This window comes from Aquarana catesbeiana, linkage group LG12 (assembly GCF_042186555.1).
Source record: "Aquarana catesbeiana isolate 2022-GZ linkage group LG12, ASM4218655v1, whole genome shotgun sequence".
Lineage (NCBI taxonomy): Eukaryota > Metazoa > Chordata > Amphibia > Anura > Ranidae > Aquarana > Aquarana catesbeiana.
Genome location: NC_133335.1, coordinates 208,743,866 through 208,767,214, shown reverse-complemented (window position 1 = coordinate 208,767,214; position 23,349 = coordinate 208,743,866). Strand labels below are relative to the sequence as shown.

The following is a 23,349-nucleotide window of genomic DNA, read 5'->3' as shown; positions in this document are numbered from 1 at the left end:
CCCCCCCCGGTGAACATAATAGCTCTGGGGAAGGAATTCCCCCATCAATACAGATTGTGTTGATGGGAGGAAATAAAACCGCTCCATCTTTGACAACACAAAACGCATTCAGCGCCTTGAGGCGATTCAGTTCGCATTTGCAGAGCTTTACAAATCATTCATTCATTCATGACCGACTTAAGTGGTACTGCTATGCTTACAACCTTCCAATAGGATTATTAGACCCCTTTGACACAGAGGGCGTTTTGCAGGCGCTATAGCGTTAAAAATAGTGCCTGCAATCTGCCCTCAAACAGCTGCAGCATTGTCTCCAGTGTGAAAGCCCGAGGGCTTTCACACTGGAGCGCTGCGCTAGCAGGACGGGAAAAAAAGTCCTGCCAGCAGCTTCTTTGGAGCAGTGAAGGAGCGGTGTGTTTACCGCTGCTCCCCATTGAAATCAATGAGGCAGCGCTGGGATACTGCCGGCAAAACGCGGTGCATTGCGGGTCGGTTTTAACCCTTTCTCGGCCGCTAGCGGGGGATAAAAGCGCTCCGCTAGCAGCTGAAATGCGCCGCTAATCCGACAGTAAAACACCGCTAAAAATAGTGGCGTTTTACTGCCAATGCTATGGGCGGCACGGTGTGAAAGGGCTCTTAGTGATTATGAATAGGAAGGACTGAAGAAATACAATAAACACAAAACCATCTAATCAACAAGATAGGATTACTACTACTAATAGCATAAAACAAGGACAGAGTATAAAAAAAAAACAAAACACCACCACCACACACGTACCACTTAGTCTTGTATCTGGTCGGCGTCCATGATCACTGCTTTTACCGGAACATGGGACCTTATAATCACTGATGAGTTTTAAAGGTACTTTTTTGGGCGAGAGCTCCTTGGAAACCTCTATGCTCTCTTCGCTGCCAGACAGCTCTGTCAGTACAAAACACATCACAGGTTATGCTTTTGGACTTACAACAATAATTTAGTAGTATTTAAAAGTAAAAAAGGAAATTCTGATCAAAACATCTGCCATTGCTCGTTATACAAAGTCAGCAGACTGTGTGAAATCTTCTGGGGATAGTAAACCTGCTTGTTTTAGGAATACACATTCCAGACCCTACCATTGTACATGTCAGGGACTGGTCACACAGCCCATTAAAGATGCTCCTCAGATAAGCCACCTGATCACTTCTACAGAGTCTGGATTTACCTAAACATTATGGCAAGAGGACTACCAACTTTTTGTTCTACAGGATCTTTGATTATAGCAAGTATATCATGTTGGGGGACTTTAGTACATTTTTCATAGAAGTCATATGTGCATGAAAGAAGAAGAAAAGAAAAGAAAAAAAAAAAAAAGAAGAATGCCGTGCAGCAAAATTAGACCGGAATAGAAGCAAATAAGAAAGTAGAATTTCAGCAGCCATTTTTTCCAATAGTTATCAGATAGCAAGTATAATATGCAAGTTAGGACACATAACAAAGATCCTGAAAATAGGATTTTTGCTTGGAGTTCTGCTTTAGGACCAGGTTAATGGATACCCTGATTTTTAACACGGAACCACAATTTTCTGCATAGCACTAGCCCTCAATAGAATTGTAGTAAAGTTTTAAATTGGACCTCCTCTAATAGAACAGGGTGACAGAGCTATGGAACACAATGCTGGATCCTGTAAGTAGCATGGGGCTGTCCTGTACAGGAAGGATTTGTTTTCTTTGAATATTACCTGACTTTGCTTTCTTTTTCTTCTTTTTCTTTGATTTCAGACTCAAGAAATCTTTGAACTTCTCTCTTACTTTTTCTTTAGCTATAAAAAAAAAAAAAATGAATAACAGTTTAAAGAAAAAAACTCTAGTCCAAGTTTAAAGTGGTTGTAAAGGCAGAAGATTTTAACATAAAAAAACCTTCAGTGTGCAGCATCCCCCCTCAGTCCCCCTAATACTTACCAAAGCCCCATCTTGATCCAGAGATGTTGCACGAGCGACTCAGCTGTCCAGGATTCTCCCTCCTGATTGGCTGAGACACACAGTGGGTGCCATTGGCTCCCGCTGCTATCAAAGACAGTGAATCAAGGAGGAGAGAGAGGGGGCGGAGCTGAGCAGCGGCTCCGTGTCTGGATGGACAGAGTAGCGGCTCGGCTGCCCCCATAGCAAGCTCGGCGGGAGGGACCAGGAAAGCTGGCGAAGGACCCAAAAAGAGGATCAGGGTTGCTCTGTGCTACACAGAGCAGGTAAGTATAACAAGACTTTAGTATCACTTTAAAAGCAAAAATACTGTCCCCAGCAGAATCCGCCTGCACAGCGGGCGATCTCTCCGGTCCTGTCTGCTCCGCTATGGAGCGTGGACAAAGACACAGCCTGCTCTACTCTATGGGGCAGTCGAAAGGAAACAGACTGCATGTCCGTTTCCATTCGATTGCCATCCGATCCGACCCGCTGGACAGATGGCGAACGTTTCACCATACGTCTGTTTTCAGCTGATTTTGTCAGATCAGATGCCAGGCATATGTCAGCAAGCACATATCTGCTGACATCCGTCTTCCCATAGACAATAGGTGGACCCGATCGGTCCGATCACGTGAAAGTGGCCCAACTCTCCAGACCATCATGCTGATGGCACAGATGGAATATCACAATCATTATAAATGATGATAGTAGGGCTAATTTGCCCAAGTGCATTGTATGGTTTTGGAGTGAAAAAAATGACAGGTGCAGAAGAACTACACAGACAATGACTGGGAGAGCGTGCAGATCGATCTCATGACCCTAACAACCAGTGCGTTTAGATGTGGCTATATCCCTCAACAGACCAGACCTCTCCTAAAGCACAAAAAAAGAAGTATTTTCATTGCATTTATTTACTACACTGAATTTGGCTAACTGCAAGTAGCTTGCTTTTTTGCTTTTCCAGTAAATCTCCGTCCCACTTCCTATTTACAGCTGAGGAAGCCTTCAGAACAAGATCAAAGAAAAATTTTGGCTACGCACACAAACAATATACAAGTATAGGCATCTGCTGGGAAACGGACAGCACCTTGTTAGCCTTTTACAAGCTATTACCATTACTCTTTGATGTTTTTGCGATGATACAATAAGACTGACTACCTTAATCATAAGGAAAAAAAAAAAAAAGGGGGGGAAGAAGTAGTAAAATTCTTGGTTAAAAGGGGTTGTAAAGGTTCACGTCTTGTCCCACGGAGACACGCTTTCTCTCTGCCCGGGGTTCTCGGCTCTTGATTGGATTGATAGCAGTGCAGCCATTGGCTACCGCTGCTGTCAATCAAATCCAATGACGGGGGCACCGGGGGGGGCGGAGCCGAGTCCTGCATATGGACGCAAAAAGCTGGACTCGGGAGCACGTCCGCAAGGTAACCCCCCGGGAGAGCGCTTCTCCAAGGGGGTTATCTGATGCGGGGAGGAGCCGAGAGAGCTGCTGAGGGACCCCAGAAGACGATGTTCGGGGCAACTCTGTGCAAAACGAGCTGCACAGTGGAGGCAAGTATAGGTTTGTTATTTTAAGAAAAACAACCAGAACCTTTAGTGTCACTAATACTTTTAAATAAATATTACCACTTTCAGAAAGCTTGTCTGGCTTGCGATGAGACTTCTGGATTAAGTTTTCCTTGCTTTTGTCTTTAAGGGACGGTCGGTGGGAATTTGAACTGTTTGTGGCTGGGCTCGAATGACGTCTCTTTTCACACAATCTATCCCTGCCGTCATGGGGTGAGCTTCTTAGAGAAATCTGAAGTGGAGTATCTAAAAGATAAAAAAATAAATAAATTAGGTTCGCTAGTAGACAGTTGTCTTCATTCAAATGGAGGGAATGCAGACCAACATTAAAGTAATACTAAAGTTGTAATTAAAGTGGTTGTAAACTCTTCCATATATCCAGTGAAGTGACTGGCCTCAGGTGATACACAGATGAAGCAAATAATCCTACATACACAATATTCTCAAAAGTATTGGGACACCTGCCTTTACATGCATATGAATTTTAATGGTGTCTTAGTCCATAGAGTTCAATACTGAGTTGGCCCACCCTTTGCAGCTTTAACGGCTTTATTTCTTCTGGGAAGGCTGTCCACAAGGTTTAGGAGTGTGTCTATGGGAAGGTTTGACCATTCTTCCAGAAGCGTATTTGTGTAGTCAGGCACTGATGTTGAACGAGAAGGCCTGGCTTGCAGTCTCTGCTCTAATTCATTCCAAAGGTGTTCCATTAGGTTGAGGTCAGTCAAGTTCCTGCACCCCAAACTTGCTCATCCATGTCTTTATGGACCTTGCTTTGTGCACTGGTGCGCAGTCATGTTGGAACAGGAAGGGGCCATCCCCAAACTGTTCCCACAAAGTTGGGAGCATGAAATTGTCTTGGTATGCTGACGCCGTAAGAGTTCCCTTCACTGGAACTAAGGGACCAAGTCCAACCCCTGAAAAACAACCCCACACCATAATCCCCCCTCCACCAAATGATTTGGTCTAGTGCACAAAGCAAGGTCCATAAAGACATGGATGAGTGAGTTTGGGGTGGAGGAACGTGACTGACTTGCAGTTGCATTCTGACCTCAACCTGATAGAAAACCTTTGGGATGAATTTGAGTGGAGACTGCAAGCCAGGCCTTCTCATCCAAAATCAGTGCCTGACCTCATAAATACGCTTCGTGAAGAATGGTCAAACATTCCCATAGTAGACAAAAAAAAAATAAAAATATATGATTACTGTGCTACCAAAAAAAAAAAAAAATAGTACAAATAGCTGCTAACACTGCAATCTGACAGTGAATAGTGAAAAGTAAAAAAGTGCAGTGCTAAAAAGGTAAAGCATGTGTGGGTGTGAACCAATAAAAGTGCATCTATGCAAAATGAATGCACAGTACATAAAGTGTTAAATGGTATTGGCTTGCACCAATACAGCACACACAGACTGAGTGCTGAACAACATTGGCTTGCACCAATAGAATATACATACGCTAATGCAATTGGTGCAAGCCAATTATTATTAAATGTTATTATTATTAAATGTTGTTCAGCACTCAGTCTATGTGTACTGTATTGGTGAAAGCCAATACTATTTAACACCATTTATTTATTCACTGTACATTAATTTTGCAGATTTGCATAGATGCACTTTTATTGGCCCACACCCACACATGCTTTACCTTTAGCGCTGCACTTTTTTACTTTTCACTATATACACACACACACACACACACACACACAATTCCCATAGACACACTCCTAAACCTTGTGGACAGCCTTCCCTGAAGAGTTGAAGCTGTTATAGCTGCAAAGGGTGGGCCAACTCAATAATTGAACCCTACGGACTAAGACTGGGATGCCATTAAATTTCATGTGCGTGTAAAGTCAGGTGTCTTAATACTTTTGACAATATAGTGCAAGTCGTACCTGTCTGTCTACCGAAAAGCAGGGGGGCAGTGAACTGAAGTTACATCAGGTAAGGAGAGCTCTGAGAGCTGATTGGAGGGAACGGACACATTCTTCATACAGCACACAAACAGAGCTGAGGCTGTCAATCTGCCGATGCTCCCTCCTCCCGTCACCATTTTTCTCTTGGTGTCAGGAAAATTTGTCAGAAGTGACACTTCGTGCTCTGGATTGAGACAAGTACACACTATGTAGAGGGATATGCTTTGTTCATAATTCATTTCTGAGGTTTACAACCACTTTAACGCAAACCAAGGTTGAGAGCACCGGGGGGGGGGGGGGGGGGGGCCTATACAGACCATGCAATAACTTTAGACATTTCTATCCAATTCTAAAAGAAAAAAAACAAAGACAAAAAAAAAAAAAAAAAAAAACACACCTTACATGGAGTAGAAAAGTATCAGCAGTGGACAAAGTAGTAGTTCAACTCAGCAATCTGCATTATATTATGAAAAGGAAAAGCTAGGAAAATATACGCCTTCAATAAATTTTAAGATATGCAGACTGCCTGGTTGAGGGGATCCTTACCACCCTGCGCAAACAAGAACAAAAACGATCTAACACATTTCAAGTGTGTATTAAAAACAGCCTCCATACAGCTGCTTCATCCCCCTGTGAATTAATCCTGATGGTGAACATGTGCTTTGTGTCCATTCATATCCTCAGACACGATGCAACTGTCATTGTGCTGGAAATGCAGTTATGTATACTTGGCGTGTGATCAAAAAAAAAAAATTCAATAGGATGCAGATAACTGGGTGGTCACCACATGATATATGAGTGGTCAGCAGTATGGAAAATAGTTTTTATGCACTTGCAAGTATTATAAACAGATGAGCTGTTGCGATTTCGGCCCTCTTTGTGGGTTTGCAGTAAATAAACTGGATTGGAATCTCCCGTCAGCCTGAAATGATTCAACGCACGCTGCAGAGCGTAACGTGTAAACTACCGGTATTTATGAAATTAGAGATGCACCGAAGTTTCGACGGCTGAAACAGATCAGCCGAAAAGTGTGTTTTCTGCATTCTGAAGATAGAGATTAAGGTGCTGAAAATGCACGCAATTTTACCAATCTGTGCTTATGGTGCATTTTTCAAAGGTCATGCGACTCAAAAAACACATTAAAAACATAATGGGTGCATTATTGCTGCATTTTCAATGTGCTTTTTTAACACGGACCAAAAATGCAGCAAGCAAGTTTAACACCACAACGTAAGCGCAACGAACCAGTGTATAGACATACAAAGAATTTAAAAAGGATGCATTTTTTTTGCGTGAGAGTGCTGATAATGGCCGACAAATTCATATTCATTTAAATTCATGATATTAAATGAAAAAGTAAAATATAAAGTCAATTATATATAAAATATATATATATATATATTTTTTAAAAACTGACATTTTCGATTTTGGCCAAGTGCATCCTGAATTTTCGGTTTCGGCACCAAAATTTTCTATTTGGTGCACCTTTAGAAATTATAACATGTACCCCCATGCAAATATTTTAATTAATGGTATAAACCTGTGGTGATACACAGAAAAATAAAAAAAAATAAATAAAATTAGACACCTCCTATAAAATACATTTCCCATTTAAGGCAGACCCCAGATGGTGACAACCTCCAGTCTTATATGAAGGAAAAAATAAAACTATAGGCAAAACCTATTGGGCAGGTATGACAAAAAAAAAAAAAAAAAAAAAAGAAAAAAAGAGGTTTTGCCTTTAGTTATACGTTAAAAGGGGAAATGGCTTGCATTTCAGAGGAATCACACTGCATTGTCCTTGATTTATAGAAAAAATAAATAGTACAGCAAAGGAAGCACAAATGAACACAGCCATATACAATTCAATGCATAATTTAAACACAGAACTTTTACAAAATATGAAGGCCCATATATACTTGCCCTTATGCTGACAAACCACGCCAGACGTTTAACTGTCACTGCTGGCCCATATGTCAAAAACAAGAAAATGAGGTGATGCGACCAACTGCTTAGAAGCAATGGTGACAAACATCTGGATTTGTACATTTATGAAAGGCCTTTTTCACAAATAGCAGCAGTTCATGACAAAAGCAACACGCATTACCTGATCAAAACACTTCCTATTACTATAAATGCATGTTGGGAATAAAATAAATTTAAAAAAATGGAAGGACTACAGTCATGGCCAAAAGTTTGGAGAATGACAAAATATTAATTTTCACAAAGTCTGTTGCTTCAGTGTTTTTAGATCTTTTTGTCAGATGTTACTATGGTATACTGAAGTATAATTACAAGCATTTCATCATTTTATTGACAATTACATGAAGTTTATGCAGAGTCCATATTTGCAGTGTTGACCCTTCTTTTTCAGGACCTCTGCAATCCGCCCTGGCATGCTGTCAATGAACTTCTGAGCCACATCCTGACTGATAGCAGCCCATTCTTGCATATTCAATGCTTGGAGTTTGTCAGAATTTATGGTGTTTTTTTTTTTTCACCCTCCTCTTGATCATTGACCTCAATGGCATTAAAAGGTCTGGGGAGATTTCCTTTTGTCCCTTTTATAGAATGGGGCATTTAGATTTATAGGCTGATTGATCTGGGGAGGATATCGTTGATCTAGACACCTTTGGATAGCACATGGCATGTTACATTTATGAGGGCTCTCTCTGATATGCGAGTGGCACTCCTAGTACACCGTTCCCCATATTATATATGGGGACTATATTAAAATGTTTTGCTGCATTTCATATCCTGTTGAAACATGTTTCCCTCCTTTTTCTTCTACACAGAATCCCTCTGCTTACAGGCAAGGAATTAAGGTCCTGAGGAAGCAAAGCGAAACGTCGACCTCTGACCTAGCAGTAATAGGGATCCAATATGTCATATACATTATGTGGTTATACCAATGAGAACTCTGATTTTCTAGCTTTAATCTTGTACCAATTTTTACTTTTGTAATAAATTGAATTTCATAAGATTATGTAGTGTTCCTTTTCTGGTACCAGTAAAGTCCGCTCAAATTGTCCTATATCTTTTAAACAGTCTGGGGAGTTTCCTGGCCATGGATGCAAAATTTACATTTTTTTTTCCAAGCCACTTGGTTAGCACTTATGGCAAGGTGCTCCATCCTGCTGGAAAAGGCATTGTTCTTCAAATTGTTCATGGAGGATTGGGAGAAGTTGCTCTCGGAGGATGTTTTTGTACCATTATTTATGGCTGTGTTCTTATGCAAAATTGAGCCCACTCCCTTGGCTGAGAAGCAACCCAACGCATGAATGGTCTCAGGATGCTTTACTGTTTTCATGACACAGGTCTGATGGTAGCGCTCATCTTTTCTTCTCCTGATAAGTTTTATTGACTTTACCTCAGCAGTCCAATTCCTGTACTTTTAACAGAATATCAGTCGGTCTCTGATGTTTTTCCTGGAGAGAGGTGGCTTCTTTGCTGCCCTTCTTGACACCAGGCCATCCTCCAATAGTCTTCTCCTCACGGTTCCTACAGATGGACTCACACCTGCCTGATGTCATTCCTGAGCAAGCTCTGCACTGGTGGTGCCCCGATCCTGCAGCTAAATCATCTGTAGGAGACGGTCCTGGCGCTTGCTGGACTTTCCTGGGCGCCCTAAAGGCTTCTTCACAAATGCAGTGAAAATGTTTATGGGATTAAGTTCATTTTCATGGCAAAGAGGGACTTTAATTGCAATTCATCTGATGACTTCATAACATTCTGGAGTATATGCAAATTGCCATCATACAAAAATTTATATTTGTGTCATTCTCAAAACTTTTGGCCTTGGCTGTAGTTATCAGTTTTTCAGGGTACTGCTACCATTTTTACCCGTACCCCATAGGAAGACAACCTTTTATTTTTTGAGTTCAGGTTCACTTTAGGAAACGGAGGTGACAATTCTGGGAAGACGTGTACCTATAAATGTACAATATACACGCACGCACACGCACGCGCACACACACACACACACACACACACACACACACACACACACACACAGGGCTATGAACATTTAGGGCAATAAAGAAGAAGTTCTGACAAACTAGGCCTGAAGCCGTTCACTATTACAGACACAGGCTGAGCTGGTATCCGGTGGTTGGGATGTTTTCACCTGCATCTGTGTGAATCACAAAACCGGATGAACACAGTAACAATAGCATAGGTAGTAAAACGTTTCAACTGCATACACAGCCCATTGTCTGGACTTCTGCAAGACATGATCCAATAGCACCAAAGGAATGCCTACTTGTGAGATGGGTCTGTTGACAGTCCAGGAGAGGTGCTTAGAAGACTTAGAAAACCAGTGCAGACACTGGGGGGGGGGTTATCAGTGGCAGACACTAAGGGGGGGATGGATCAGTAGCAGTGTTCGCGTGTGTGTGGGGGGATGGACACTGGTGGTGGGATGGGAGCAGTGCCAGTGCTGTGTGGGGGAAGTGGCAGTCTGAGGGGTGATGGGATCAGTAGCAGTGTTGCTAGGGGTTGGGCTGTATGGCACTCGCTCTCACTTTCAGCTTGGGACTCTGTGCTTCATGTTCCGTGTATGCTCCGGCTCCCTCCACGTGTCTCCAGGTCACTATACCAAGAAGGAATCTCCTCAGACGGCAGAGACCTCCTCCGGCAAATCCTCATTCACTCCACCTGGTCAACGGACAAGAGTAACCAGCTTCTGCCTCATGATGGCTACGGAGGTTTGCAGCTGCAAACTCAGTGGCTCAGGGTAAGCGGTCCGCTGTGCAGTTACTATGGCAGTATACAGTAATACACAGTGCAGCTGAGAACTCAATGGGCGGAGATGCTGGGTGAGCAGTCTTCTCTCATTGCCTCTGGGTTAATAGCAGAAGATCCTTCTGGTCCCCTCATACTGGCAGAACGCCAGGGCCCAGTCGCAAGCGCGACCCTGGTTGCTCCGCCACTGCCATTTACACTTGTGCAATTTGTAATGCGACTTTGGACAAAGTCACATGACAAGTCGCACCCCATTCTTTTTAATGGCGCCTGGTGCGACTTAAAGTTGCAGCGACTTTAAAAAGGTGCCTGCACTACTTTGGCGAGACTTTTGATCAAACCTTAAACCATAGAATTTAAAGTTGGAACAAAGTCTCACTGGAAATCGCACGACTTTGGAGACACGGTAATGTGGATGGAGCCTTAAGTACATGCACGTTACAAGTCTGCATTGTGCCATAAAAATACATGAGAATTGAAAATAAATTGATTGGATGCAAGCGCTGCTTAGCTGAGATTTTGCCACTGGCAACTTCAACATACACTATATTGTCAAAGTATTGGGACGCCTGCCTTTACACACATGACCTTTAATGGAATATCAGTCTTAGTTTGTAGGGTTCATTACTGAGTTGGCCCACCCTTTGCAGCTATAACAGCTTCAACTCTTCTGGGAAGGCTGCCCACAAGGTTTAGGAGTGTGTCTGTGGGAATGTTTGACCATTCTTCGATAAGGTGGCTGCATTGGTTTTCATTTTTTTCAGGCTTGAATGGTTTTCAATTATTTTGCAATCCTGCAACATTTGCTCATGCAATTCATTGTATCTAAGGAGCCATAGCGATCACACTAGTTGTCTCCTGATTTGGACTGCAAGCACATCTAGCTCTCTTCACTTCCATTACATTGGATACAGGGCAATTTGGTAGTTTACAAATAGAGTGGGGAAATGACTTGATCCCCTGCAGATTTTGTAAGTTTGCCAACTTACAAAGAAATTGAGAGTCTATAATTTTTATCATCGGTGTATGTAAAATGAGAGAGACAGAATATCAAATCATGATCAAATTATTTCCCCTCACTATAATAGCCTAGACGGGAGATAACCTTTTGCAAGGTTAACTTTACAGGACAGTAGGAGGATACTGCATTTCTGGCTAGATCAACAGGCATTTTCTGTACTAGCTTAGTGTTGTAGCCTGTAAAAAGAAAGAAAACTAATGCTGCTGCCAAAATGGAGGCAAAAGTGTAATGGGCTCTTCATCAAATCCACAGAATCACCAGTGTCTCAACCATGATCTGGATACCACTCTACGGCCACACTACTACAATCTACTTCTACACACATCCACAAGACACAAAGGCAAATAGTCTTACGCAGAGAACCGGATGTGGTGCGTCTTCTCTTTGAGCTTTGCTGAATGGCCTTTTCGTGAGCTAAAGAGCCTCTTGTCTGCATATGCCTCGTGACAGGACTCTGATCCTGCTCTGACTTGTCAACGCCATGGAAATACTTCATATGGTAATGCAGCAATTTGGCTTTGCGAAAAGATTTGGAGCAATCCAAAATCTTGCATTTAAACTTGTTGGGTTCCAGTTCCAAGGTAACAGCTTTGGTAGCTGGATCATCAAGTTTCTTCAAAGTATTTGTTACTGCAATCACATAAAATAAAACAAGAAACAAAAAAATAATACAATGCAACTAAAATCATAAGGAAAGCAAAGAAAAATAAAACAAAAACTTTAAAGTAAATCTGGTATGTCTGATTACATTAAAGAGAATCTGTCACCAAGAAAAGACCACTTTGATGTACAGCAGTTCAGTCTTCAGATTAACATTTCCACCAAGTCGGCCACTGCCAATAAATTCTAAAACTTTACAGTACAATTCTTCTCTTGGTGTGGCCATTTTGAAAATTTCCAGTAAAGAGCAACAGACTGGAGTCAACCGACTCTATGGCATGGCGTTCATTATGTAGAAATTGTTTTCTATATTGTTTGACTGCCATACAATGCTCTGATCTTGCCTAGCAGTTGACAGATGCACTTTAATAGCTCATTATGTGGATGCTAAAATGCAATAAGTTGCATTCTCCAAGACACCACAGATAGTTAGAATTACTTTACATTACAAACAACCAGCCATGTTAGAAAACTTAGCGAAGCTTCAGCACACAATAGCTGCATTTGTTTACAAGGTTCCATTTTCCCCCTTTAAAGCCAAATTTCCCCAACATGAAAGAAATCTATAATTCTAAATGTGTATTCCTCAACCAGTTCAATTCCAGTCAAAGGCATTTGGTGAGCTCACAGCAAGCAATTTCTGCCAAAAGGATGGCCATAGACATTGACCCGACAGTCCTCATGCATAAAACTGCACAGCCGTGTTCAATGCTGCAAGTTTAGTGAAGGCCGGCCATATAAAGGTTCAAATCTCGTGTGGGTAGGCTGAATGTACCAAGTTGCTCGATCAACTTTGGTACAGCCAGCCTGTCGTATTCACTTGTGATTACCGCTAGCAGCTGCTATAGACGCTAGCAATAATCACTGTCTTCTCCCGGTGGGGAAGGCTTCCCCCGCCTGCCCACCAGGAGAAGACAATGGCTCGGCAGGAGGGATTCCCCGTCAGCACTGTCTGTGTTGACAGGGGAATCGTGCAAATTTCTTCCCTGCGACCACAAATGAAATTTGCAGCATCTATGGCCTGCCTACGCTTGCATAGTGGCATAGTTGCATATGCATAGTGCCATGGAGAAGAAGGTGGAGCCGGGGGCAAAGAAGCTGTCACATCTAACCCATCTAAATCAACTTGGTATGGTTCAAGGCTGCCCATAAAAAGCAGATTAGACAAGCAGGGCTCATTCACAGCTGGAGCAATGGAATCGAAGTGCATCTTGAGAGTAGTTGTTAGCTCTTATGTGTAGGACCCTCTTGTATTTTATGATATTGTATTGTATCTGTACTGTCTTCCTGTATATTGTAATCCGCTGTGCAAACTGTTGGCACTGTACAGTATAAATCCTGAATAATAATAGTTGGCAAAGGTCCTAACAGGATGCTTACCGCTGCATCACACAAAGCACAGCCAAATGTCTGCTTGATCCAGTGCAATGTCAAGAAAGCACATTGCATACAAACATTTAGATTGAACCAGAAGCAAAATCAAGAATACTGTCTAGATCAGGGAAAGGCAATCTTCGAGAGGTGGAGATCTGAACTACATGAAAGGGATCACCAGGGTTCGGCACTGGTTGATCGTGCTGGTGTCCCTCCTCCTGAGCGTAAACTGACCATGCTAGCGTGGTCAGTTTATGTCTTGTCATCTCGCCGTTTATATAGGCACGCTGTGCCTGTACCTTCCATGGTCAGTACAAAGCTGTGCCGCCCCCTCTTCCGCCTATCAATCCTGGCTTGTAGATTCTCCTTCAGCCGCTCCTCCCCTCCTGTGTATCTGCCGGGTGTGCTTGCATTTCACTGCCTTGGAAACGCAGACACCCGGCAGCCAACGTCGTTTTCCTAGATATCCCAGAGCATACACATCCACTAGTAGGTCCGTGAATTGCGCAAGAACATCTGCACTTAAAAAGAAAGAAAAAACACATTACAGGCAAGTTTTTTTTTGTGAAAATGTAAACTGAGCCAACTTAAAAAGTGGTCGGTGTCAGTCAGCACGGCACTAGACGGTGTGACAACAGTGGACAACTTATTCTTTTTTTAATTCTTTTTTACATTTTTGTTTTAACAGCCCTGCTGGGGTTTTTTGGTGAAACATTAGGGGTCTAAACAGACCGCTGATGTCTCACTTTTGAGGCAGAAAAAGTGACTGAGGCACTCAATCTGTCTCTGCATCCTCAGCTGCCTAGAATGAACAGGAAGAGCTTCTGCACAGTCTTCCTGCTCATTAACAAACTGAAGCATAATAAACAAACAGTTTTAAAGGAGACGATTGGGTTTCAAAACAAGAATATTAATACTCACCTACCTAGGTGGATGTAGCATCGATCCCATGCAGCATCTGTCTCCCGCCGCTTCTGAGACTGACTGAGATCAAAGTCTTCACGGAGCAGAACTGCTCTGCCCCTCAATCGCTCATTGAAGCACAGGGCTGTGGAGAGGTAGGAAGTGACTGTCTCAGTGGCTCGCTGAGAGGCTGATCCAGCTGCCAGCTCCGGCATCTGGGTGGATCCTGACTGTAATGTTGGGATCTTTACAGAGCCTGGACTGGCTGAGTGACATCAGCTGACAGCGGGCTTTAGTCCACGGTCGGCTGAAAAGGATTCACAGGAGTGCAGAACGAACTGCACTCATGTGACCTACATAGGCCACTATGACTATAGCTTTGGCCACCCCGCTCCTTTAATTATGCTTCAGTTATGAATTAACACAGCGAGTGATCCGTAGCAATCATTCAGTGTTCATGCAGAAAAAGGAAGGGGCCAGTAAATTACATTTACGGGCCCCTTTCCTCTGCTCTCCATCCTGAAACTATCGTACGCAGTGGCTGGCAGGAGAGGAGGGAAAGCCAGCAGCACTGCTAAGGGGAGGTGGGGGGGCACGGGCAGCAGAAGGAAGATCTGAACAGGAGGGATGGGGGGAGAAGAGTGGAACTGATCCCCTGTATTTTCTCCCTACAGAGGCTGAAAGCTGGCTTGATGGATAGGAGGAGAAGCTGGCTTTCAGCTGCTGCGAGGGGTGGGGGTCAGGGCGAACTACAGGGGATCGGTTCCAGTGAATGCCACCTCCGCCGCCACTCCTGTTCGGATTCCCCTTCTGCTGCGCAAACCGCCCCCCAACCCCTCTCTAGTGCCAAGCTGCATATGTGGAACAGTTCAGGGGTCAGCAAGGAAGGGATGCGATCTACCCATCATCTGCCTGTGGTTGAGTGGTTAAATCCTCATACATGGCTATCATGTGGTGCCTCGCTCTGCTAAGCTGTGCAGATGTGATCAAAACTGTAGGCAAACTAGCAAAATTTAAAAGTATAATAGCTGTTGGAGGAGTGTTATGTATGCCAACACTGCAAGAGGAGGTTTTTCTACAACGTCCAATGTAAAGCTCCCACTGAAAGCACTCAACCAGTGGACCTATGCCTGCCAGACATTATTGATTCTGCCAAAAACATCGGGAGGGGGGGGGGGGGCCTAGCTGTTGGGCATCAACCAGCTTTGCCCGATATTGACAAAACATAGGTTCCCTTAAAAAGAAAGAAGGCCTCTATGTAAAAGATGCCTAGCCATATAAAGATTCAGCAATTACATCTCCTCACTACACAGAATAGTGTAAAAACATACACGGCAGACATGGGAAAAAAAAAAAACTTAGAGAAAGCGAGAACACAAGAATTTGGTACCCCTGCCACCCAACATAAAACTCATATCACACACTTATTCACCAACCTGAACAAACAAGTTTATGGTCCACCACACACGATCCGAAAATCGAACAAAAAAATACCACTTTCGACACGAACGTACGATAATCGGAATGTTAGTACAGAGCTTTTCGAGAGCCGATTACGACAATTCATCCGATACCATTCGGACAAACACTAAAATTTTCCTTGTACGATACCAGATCATACGATTTTCGTTTAGTCAGTACAGTTGTCATCCGAAAAAATACAATACAAATACATTACAACACATGACATCACTTCCGATTTTTTTTTCCTGTCGTACGAGAATTTGTGTGACTTTAGTAACCTATTCAATTTCTACTTGCGACTATCAAGCGGAAAAGGTCAGACGATCTGTCGTCCGATTTTCGGATCGTGTGTACGAGCCATTAGTTCTGGCACTGCCTCCCAACGAGCTGCCTATGGATGATTTGAGGGTTTAGAGCAGGACTGTAACAAAATGGTCACCACCTTTCAGTGATCCATATTTCATATACAGTATAAAAGTAAAATGAAACAGAAGCCTGATTTCGCCGATTTGTATGTGCAAAGCTGAAACCATTTCACTATAGATAATCCACTCTTATAAAATGTAATCTTTTCAATCATTAACTACAAGCCCCATCATAACCTGCCAGCCAGGGAGCTGCATTTCAGCTGCAGCATAATAATCCCTCTCTATAACCAGCTTAGCAAGCAGAATGTGGCTGCTCAGACAGAGCAAGGCAAAAGGATTTAGCAGCTATTTAAGAAGTAAAATGCATGTAAACAATGAACTCTTGGCTTGCTTCCTTTGGTCAGTAAAATATACCATGAAAAGGGTTTTGCTATACCTGTTCAATAAGTGCACAAAATACCTGCTGATCGGGTTAGAAATTCACAGCTGTTCTGTGCTCACTGTCTGTTTTAATTAATTAAAGTGGTTCTAAAGGCAGGAGGTTTTTTTTTCATCTTAATGCATTCTATGCATTAAGATAAAAAACCTGTGTGCAGCAGCCCCCCTTATACTTACCTGAGCCCTATCTCGATACAGCGATGTTGCATGAGAGATTAGGCTGTCCAGGACTCTTCTCCCAGATTGGTCGAGACACAGCAGTGGGCACCGTTGGCTCCCGCTGTTATCAAACTCAGTTAGCCAATAAGGAGAGAGAGGGCGGGGGCCGAGCCGTATCTGTGCTTGAATAGACAGAGCAGCAGCTCGGCTGCCCCCATAGCAGGCTGCTGTGGGGGCACTTGGCAGATGGCAGGTGCCAGGAGCACCAGCGGGGGACCCAGGAAGAGGAGGATCCAGACTGCACTGTGCAAAACAGAACAGGTCTGTTATAAAAAAAAAAAAAAAAAAAAAAAAAAAAACCCACGACATTTACCTGTCCAAGGATCCAATGCAAACATCACCCAGGTCAGTTCTACACCGGTCTTCTGGTTCCTTGTCCCAGCATGTTCATGAGCACAAGCTGCGCTTTGTGAATATTCCCGCAGCCTCCTGTGATATGTCCCAAAAGCTTACAGGCAAAGGTGATCCAAGTGGAAATGGGAGTAGGTACCGGTCCCCCCCCCCCCCCCCCAAATGATGGGGGGGCGAAAAAGTGGGATTTCCTTTTTTTCTCCCTCTTTAAGGACAAAAATTGGCCATGGAGTGAATTTCAGCCAGACAGAAAATGGATCGTTGAGCAGCGGCTGATTTAAAATCAGATGCAGATGCCGTTCTGGTACTGGTTGTCAGAATACAACAGCCGACATTGCAGATTTCTTCAACCGCACCCTAAAGCCAGTATAACTTGGGACTACAGAACGATTAGCCTGTATGGAGATGGGAACGTTAAGGGGGTCCGAGTAATGTGGCAGGGGGGGGGGGGGGGGGGGGAAAGAAGGGCCGGACTGTTGTGCTGTCAGCCCACAAAAGATCTAATAGCAATGCTGACAGACCAATTTGTCTCTACTTGCTATATTTTTAAAGAGATAGAACATGAAGAAAACATGCAAGTATTGCATAGAAACTGTATTATAAATGCTTTTCTCCCCTCTATTTTGCCCTGACATACCACTTTAAAGCCCAACTCTAGCTCTCTCTAACTTGAAAATAGTTTTCCTGGACCAAGCTGATCCATACAAACTATTATCTTCAATGATGGATGAGACCGCTGTATAAACTGAGCTCTGTCAGTTCCAGAACTTCCTGACCACCTCCCGGAATAAAACCAAGTCGGGATGAACACTGCTGAGCCATGTCACAGAAAGCTTTGTATTTTCTGAATGAATACAAGGCTCCCTTGAATGATTGATTCAGACATTGTCATAAGCACAACTCTCCACCCCAGCCATTCAGAGGAAGCTTTGTAATTATTCATAGAAAAGAAAGCTTCCTCTGAATGGCTGCGTAGCACTCAGCCAGACTTTAATTTTTTTTTCCCAGGAGAAGACCTGGATATTCCTGTCCCAGTGGCGAAACAGCACTGCATACTGTATGTAACCGAGACTACATACAGGGCACACAGCAGGCACATCTAGTACCAGCTTGCTCCAAACTATACTTCACTAAAAGCTGAAGATCAGCTTGAAATATTGCTTTATTATTTTTGTTTTTATTTTGATTATATGGCACACTAAAACCATGCTGAAAACGATTATTCCACTTTTTTTTCTTTGGCCCCTTAACACTACCCTGCTGTGGTTGTGCACCATACATGCACATTAGCCTAATGCACCTCAGAAAGATGCTTTGTTATGGCTTTCATGCAAAAAAAAAAAAATAATAATTTGCCAGTACTTTTTCATCTATATTGGTTAAGTGCATAGCGGTCCAATAACCACATGTCAATGTTTTTCACACATCTCCTGTCACTTTAGCACGTGCCTGGATTATATCCTTCAAAGCTGCAATTATGGAGTACAGGGAAATGGACACATTGTTATGCTAGAAGCGGCTTGGAGAGGTGAAAGCTGCAGTAGAGATCTAGCACTGGGCAAAGTGCATTTTCCATGGAGAAGTCAAAAAAGAACAAAAAAAAAAAAAAAAAACTTGCAGCTTCGGTGTCAAGAACAGGAAGGTTGTGGGGTTAGTTCATTACAAAGCAGCATCAAAAGACCACATTAGTAAATAGCCAACTACCATGTGCTATATAGAAAAGTATTCAAAGTTGTAACAATGCAATATTTCCATCAAGAAGAAGAGTTCTCTACAACACATCCACTCTACAAGTTTCAGCACATAACAGGTTGCCAACAACCAGATCTTAATGCTTCACTTTCACACAAGGAGAACAAAAACATCATTAACAAGCGGCTTGCAAGGTTCAGTGAAATATTGCAGGTTTAAAGACTTCTCTAAGCAGAAAGGGGGATTTACAGAAGACAGGGAATATTACAGAAAAAAGCTGAACAGCACTAATTTGCTATTGCAAGATTGCAATATCAAAACTAGGCGCACTCCTGACGGACACGGGAAGGTAAAGCATACAATAAAAGTGTCTTACAAGGTTCTCTACTGTATTTAGAAGAACTGTCAGACCGTCGATTCAGCTTCATAGGAGCTAGAGGGAAAACCCAGACAAGGTTATTTAAGAAATGTACAGAAAAAAAAAAAAAAAAGGTTTCCAGTTTTTATACCACTTGAATTTTCTAAATAAAAGGCCAACTCCACCAAAAACGTATTTCTTCATTGCACCCCTCTGACTTCAGTGACAAGATATACCCACAAAATTTCACTGACTGTTACAAGGCCAAAAGTGGTCGCAGTCCAATGGTTTCTCCAAGGTAGATTAAAACAACGGAAAAGAAAAAGAAAAGAAAAAAACAAAAACAAAAAACTTGTAGACATGAACTTGGAGAAAGGGTGGAAATCGACCCACTACAAGGAAATCTCGCCATCAGTGTCTAAACAGAAGCAGCCAGAGGAAGATTCAATGGACCTGAAAATTATGTTTTGGGCATAGTTGACCATAACAAATGGAAAACAGTCATAAAAAAATACAAAAACAGCTAAGAGTCCTAGCACAAAAAATAAAAAATAGTTAAGCACCATCTCCAGAAACTGACCCTGGTCCCCCTCCCCCTCTTCAAGACCCCCAAATACATACCCTATTTTTAGGCATCTTCAGGTTGCCCCGGGAACAACATTGGCCCCTCATTTTGATCTAGTGGTGGTCCTTAATGCAGCATGTAATGAAGTATGAGCTACGTTCAGTGCTGTGAGCCCAAGCCAGCATGATCATAGACAGTTCATAAGGGCCTTGGCTCACAGCCATTTGAATGATGCTGGCCATCATTCATCACAGAAAACATCTATTGGCAGAGATTCATTTCTACATAGGACAGTTTCGCATCAGAGGAGAGTACTGCAGCGTTGATGGCGTTCAAGTATTTTTTCATTACTTTAATTTTGCTTTACAGCAGTGTATACATATATTTTTCCAAAAATTCTAATACCCATTTATTAAGCTAGGACTGTCTGGAAAAAAAAAAAAAAAGTGACCATGTCCGAATAATCCATTTTAGTAAGAGATGGTTACAGGTCACCCTCTTCACTAACCATTTTGATCTTTCATGTGGCAAAACATAATAGGACTGTACTTCCTAGCCAGTCTCCAGTAAGAGAGCTAGGAAGCACACAGAGCAAGAATGACTGCCTGCCTCCTAATTATTTTTAAACAAACATGCATGCTTGTTACCTTTGCAGCGGTAAATACTGTCCAGGGATGAGACTGCTTAACCACTTGACCTCCAGAAGATTTACCCCCCTGCATGACCAGGCCACTTTTTGCGATAAAGGCACAGAGTTACTTTAACTGACAATTGCGCGGTCGTGCAACACTGTACCCAAATAATATTTATGACATTTTTTTCCACCCACAAATAGAGCATTTGTTTAGTGGTATTTGATCACCACTGTTTTTTTTTTTTATAGCACAAAAGAAACGAAGACCTAATTTTGGAAAACACAAAAATGCTATAAAACAAAAAAAAAAAAAAAAAAAAAAAAAAAAAAATTGAAATTTCTTCATAACTTTAGACCAATATGAATACTGCTATGTTTTTGGTAAAAAAAAAAAAAAAAAAAAAAAAAAAATCCCAATACGTGTATACTGATTGGTTTACGAGAACATTATAGCATCTACAAACTATGGGATATATACTGGATTTTTTATTTATTTATTTTTTAAAAGTAATGGGGGCAATCAGTGGCTTATCGCGGAACTGTGATATTGCGGCAGACAGACACTGACACTTTTTGGGAACCAGCGACACTAATACAGTGATCAGTGCTAAAAATATACACCGTCACTGTACTAATGACACTGGCTGTGAAGGGGTTAAACATCAAAGGCGATCAAAGGGTTAAATGTGTGCCTAACCAGTGTTTGTGTTTACTAGGTGTGCTGCTTTTACTAGGGGAAGAGATGGATTCTAGTCCCTGCTTTGCAAGAACACAGAATCCATCCCTTCCCCTGTCAGAACGGCCATCTGCCTTGTTTACACACACACACACACACACACACACACACACACACACACAATCCGGTGCACAGCTGCTGCCCTGTAGCAGTAAACCTGCTATAGGGTGGGTCAGCAAGGGGTTAAGCTGCTTACTAAAATAATGACTCACTGCAGAATGCATAACCTTATGAGAATTGCAATCCACTTGGCTGAAGAGCAATCTTTACTAAGTGCCTCCTCCCTAGACTGCCAGAGCGATCAAGAGAACACTAGATCTGACGCAGCTCTAATGATCATTTCCTGCCCTTTTCACAGACAGACCCTGCACAATAAAAAGGAGATACCATTACAAAGAGTATCATTGTTGAGATTAAACAATGTTGTCATCAGGATTCTAATAGTAATTTGCAAGTCATTCTGTCTGATTTTCTAAAGTCATTAAAGCACAACTTCACTTTCAATCAACATTGACTATTTTTAAGCCTTATGCTGCTAAGCATTAGTAAATAGACAGGAAAAGTAGAACATTTACTTTAACCTCTTACCACTGGCCGTTCGCATATAAGTGACCTCTTGGAGGGTGGGCTTTAATGCCAAGGGGCCACATATATGCGGTCCGGTGTAAACACAAAACTGTACTGAGAGCGTGCAGCCTGTGCGCTCCCAGCACGATCACAGACGGGGACCAGAATGCTCCTGATGCATGCTTGCGATCAGAAACTTCACAACCATGTGACTGCTGTAACAGCCAATCACAGCTGTCACATGACCTGAACATCCGCCTCCTGGCATCTAGAAGTTCTTAAAAGGGGTTAAACTTTCATTTCTTCAGTTACTTCTTGATTTCCAGGAGTCTTCAGAAGGGGAGGAGGGGTTCTCAGCTAAGCACACTCTCCTGCCTGCATCCCCAAGCTAAGGGGTGGATGGATTCCAGGAAGTTAATGCTACATGAATCATCTGCCCTTACTCACAGAGGGCTACAGCCAGAAATCCTGGGAAGTGTGTTTTTTCAAAGTAATTTCCTAGCAAAATAAAGCATGGACACATGGATGGTTGGGCCATTTTGCTTTGAATATTAAAAATTAATTAGTGGTGGTTTGTAGTGCACAGATGCTGTGTAGTTCTACATTAAAATATATATATTAAAAAAAAAAAAAAAAAAAAAGGAAGAAGGCCAAATAACATAACATTTAGGCTATGTTCACATGAGTGCGGGCTGCAGCAAGGCGTTTAAATCGCACACCTTCCTTCACCTGCTGAAAAAACACACGGCTGCTTCAGAAATGCATGGTGGTACCATTAATCCTAAGGGCACCCCCATGCACTGGGCACTGCACTACCATTAATCCAAAAGCCTGGCACACACCATCAGTTTTCTGTTTCGTGCAACCCAGTGGATTGCACAAAATAATAAAAACTGTCAGCTCCGGATCGGAGTCGCTGTACTAACCATGCAAGGATCTCCCCCACTGAGTTGTGTTCTAACAGGGGGGACAGGCCCCTGCCAGAACACTCTGATTAGCGCCCTCTGCCATTGACCAAGAGCGCTTATCGAGAGTCGGTTGGCCACTGGTTTTCCAAAATGTATGTACATACACGGTAGAATGTCGGCTGTTTTTTTTGTTTTTAAAACCTGCAAATGTCTCCCAACATTCTGCCTGTGTATGGGGCTTAAGGGTACAGCCACGCACTGGGAACTGCAGCTTTCCTGCGACCGCATTTTCTTAAAAAATGCAGGGACCTTTTCCCTGCATTTCCTGGGGGGGGGGTGTTGTGACAGCAACCGCCCATTCAAATGCAGCCCCAGGTAAACTGCGTAGATGAGAACCAAGTCCCAAATGTTCCCCGCCCCTTTCACCCGATGCCCGAATATATACACACCACAATACACAGAGGAGCCAGAAGCTTTGCGGTTGTGTGACCACATAGAACAAAAAGCAAAAAAAAATAAAAATAAAAAAAAATAAAAAACGCACATTGCAATTTGGTATAAAACATACGCGGGGCCATGGGGAGAAAGGACATTCTTCCAGGTACTGCTCTAATGCAGGCAAAATAAAGTACACCTCTGACAAAAACCCACATGAACAGGTTTGAAGAGAGCCTGGAGTATGAACCTTCTACAGCACCAAACAAAAATGTACCAGCTGGAGCATTCAGGGGATTCATGGCAGGGGAATAGGGAATAGTGAGCAGAATGGTGTGTCAGGTTAAAGCTTCAAGCAGATAAAAAAGCCAACCATGTAAATCAGTTAGGTCTTCCCTAAAAGAAAATAACTGTTTCTAAATACAGCTAGTACAAGTATCTAGCTTGTATGTATACTTGTATGAGCTTGAATGTATACTGCTTTTTAGTACTCTTTAAAGTAC

General features: G+C 42.6%; 1 protein-coding gene across 7 annotated transcripts in view; it reads right to left on the bottom strand.

The window, feature by feature from the left end:
* PHF20 (PHD finger protein 20) overlaps window positions 1-23,349 on the bottom strand; it is a 96,220-nt gene that overhangs the window by 10,590 nt on the left and 62,281 nt on the right. For 4 of the 7 annotated variants that reach the window (XM_073606581.1, XM_073606580.1, XM_073606583.1 and 1 more), the window contains 5 exons: window positions 19,020-19,076; window positions 11,529-11,804; window positions 3,560-3,745; window positions 1,717-1,797; window positions 776-919 (listed from right to left, as the gene is read on the bottom strand). In XM_073606581.1, coding sequence (XP_073462682.1) covers window positions 776-919; window positions 1,717-1,797; window positions 3,560-3,745; window positions 11,529-11,804; window positions 19,020-19,076 — 744 coding nt within the window. The remainder of the gene's footprint in view (window positions 1-775; window positions 920-1,716; window positions 1,798-3,559; window positions 3,746-11,528; window positions 11,805-19,019; window positions 19,077-23,349) is intronic. The other 3 variants (XM_073606585.1, XM_073606584.1, XM_073606586.1) reach the window with 3 other exon arrangements.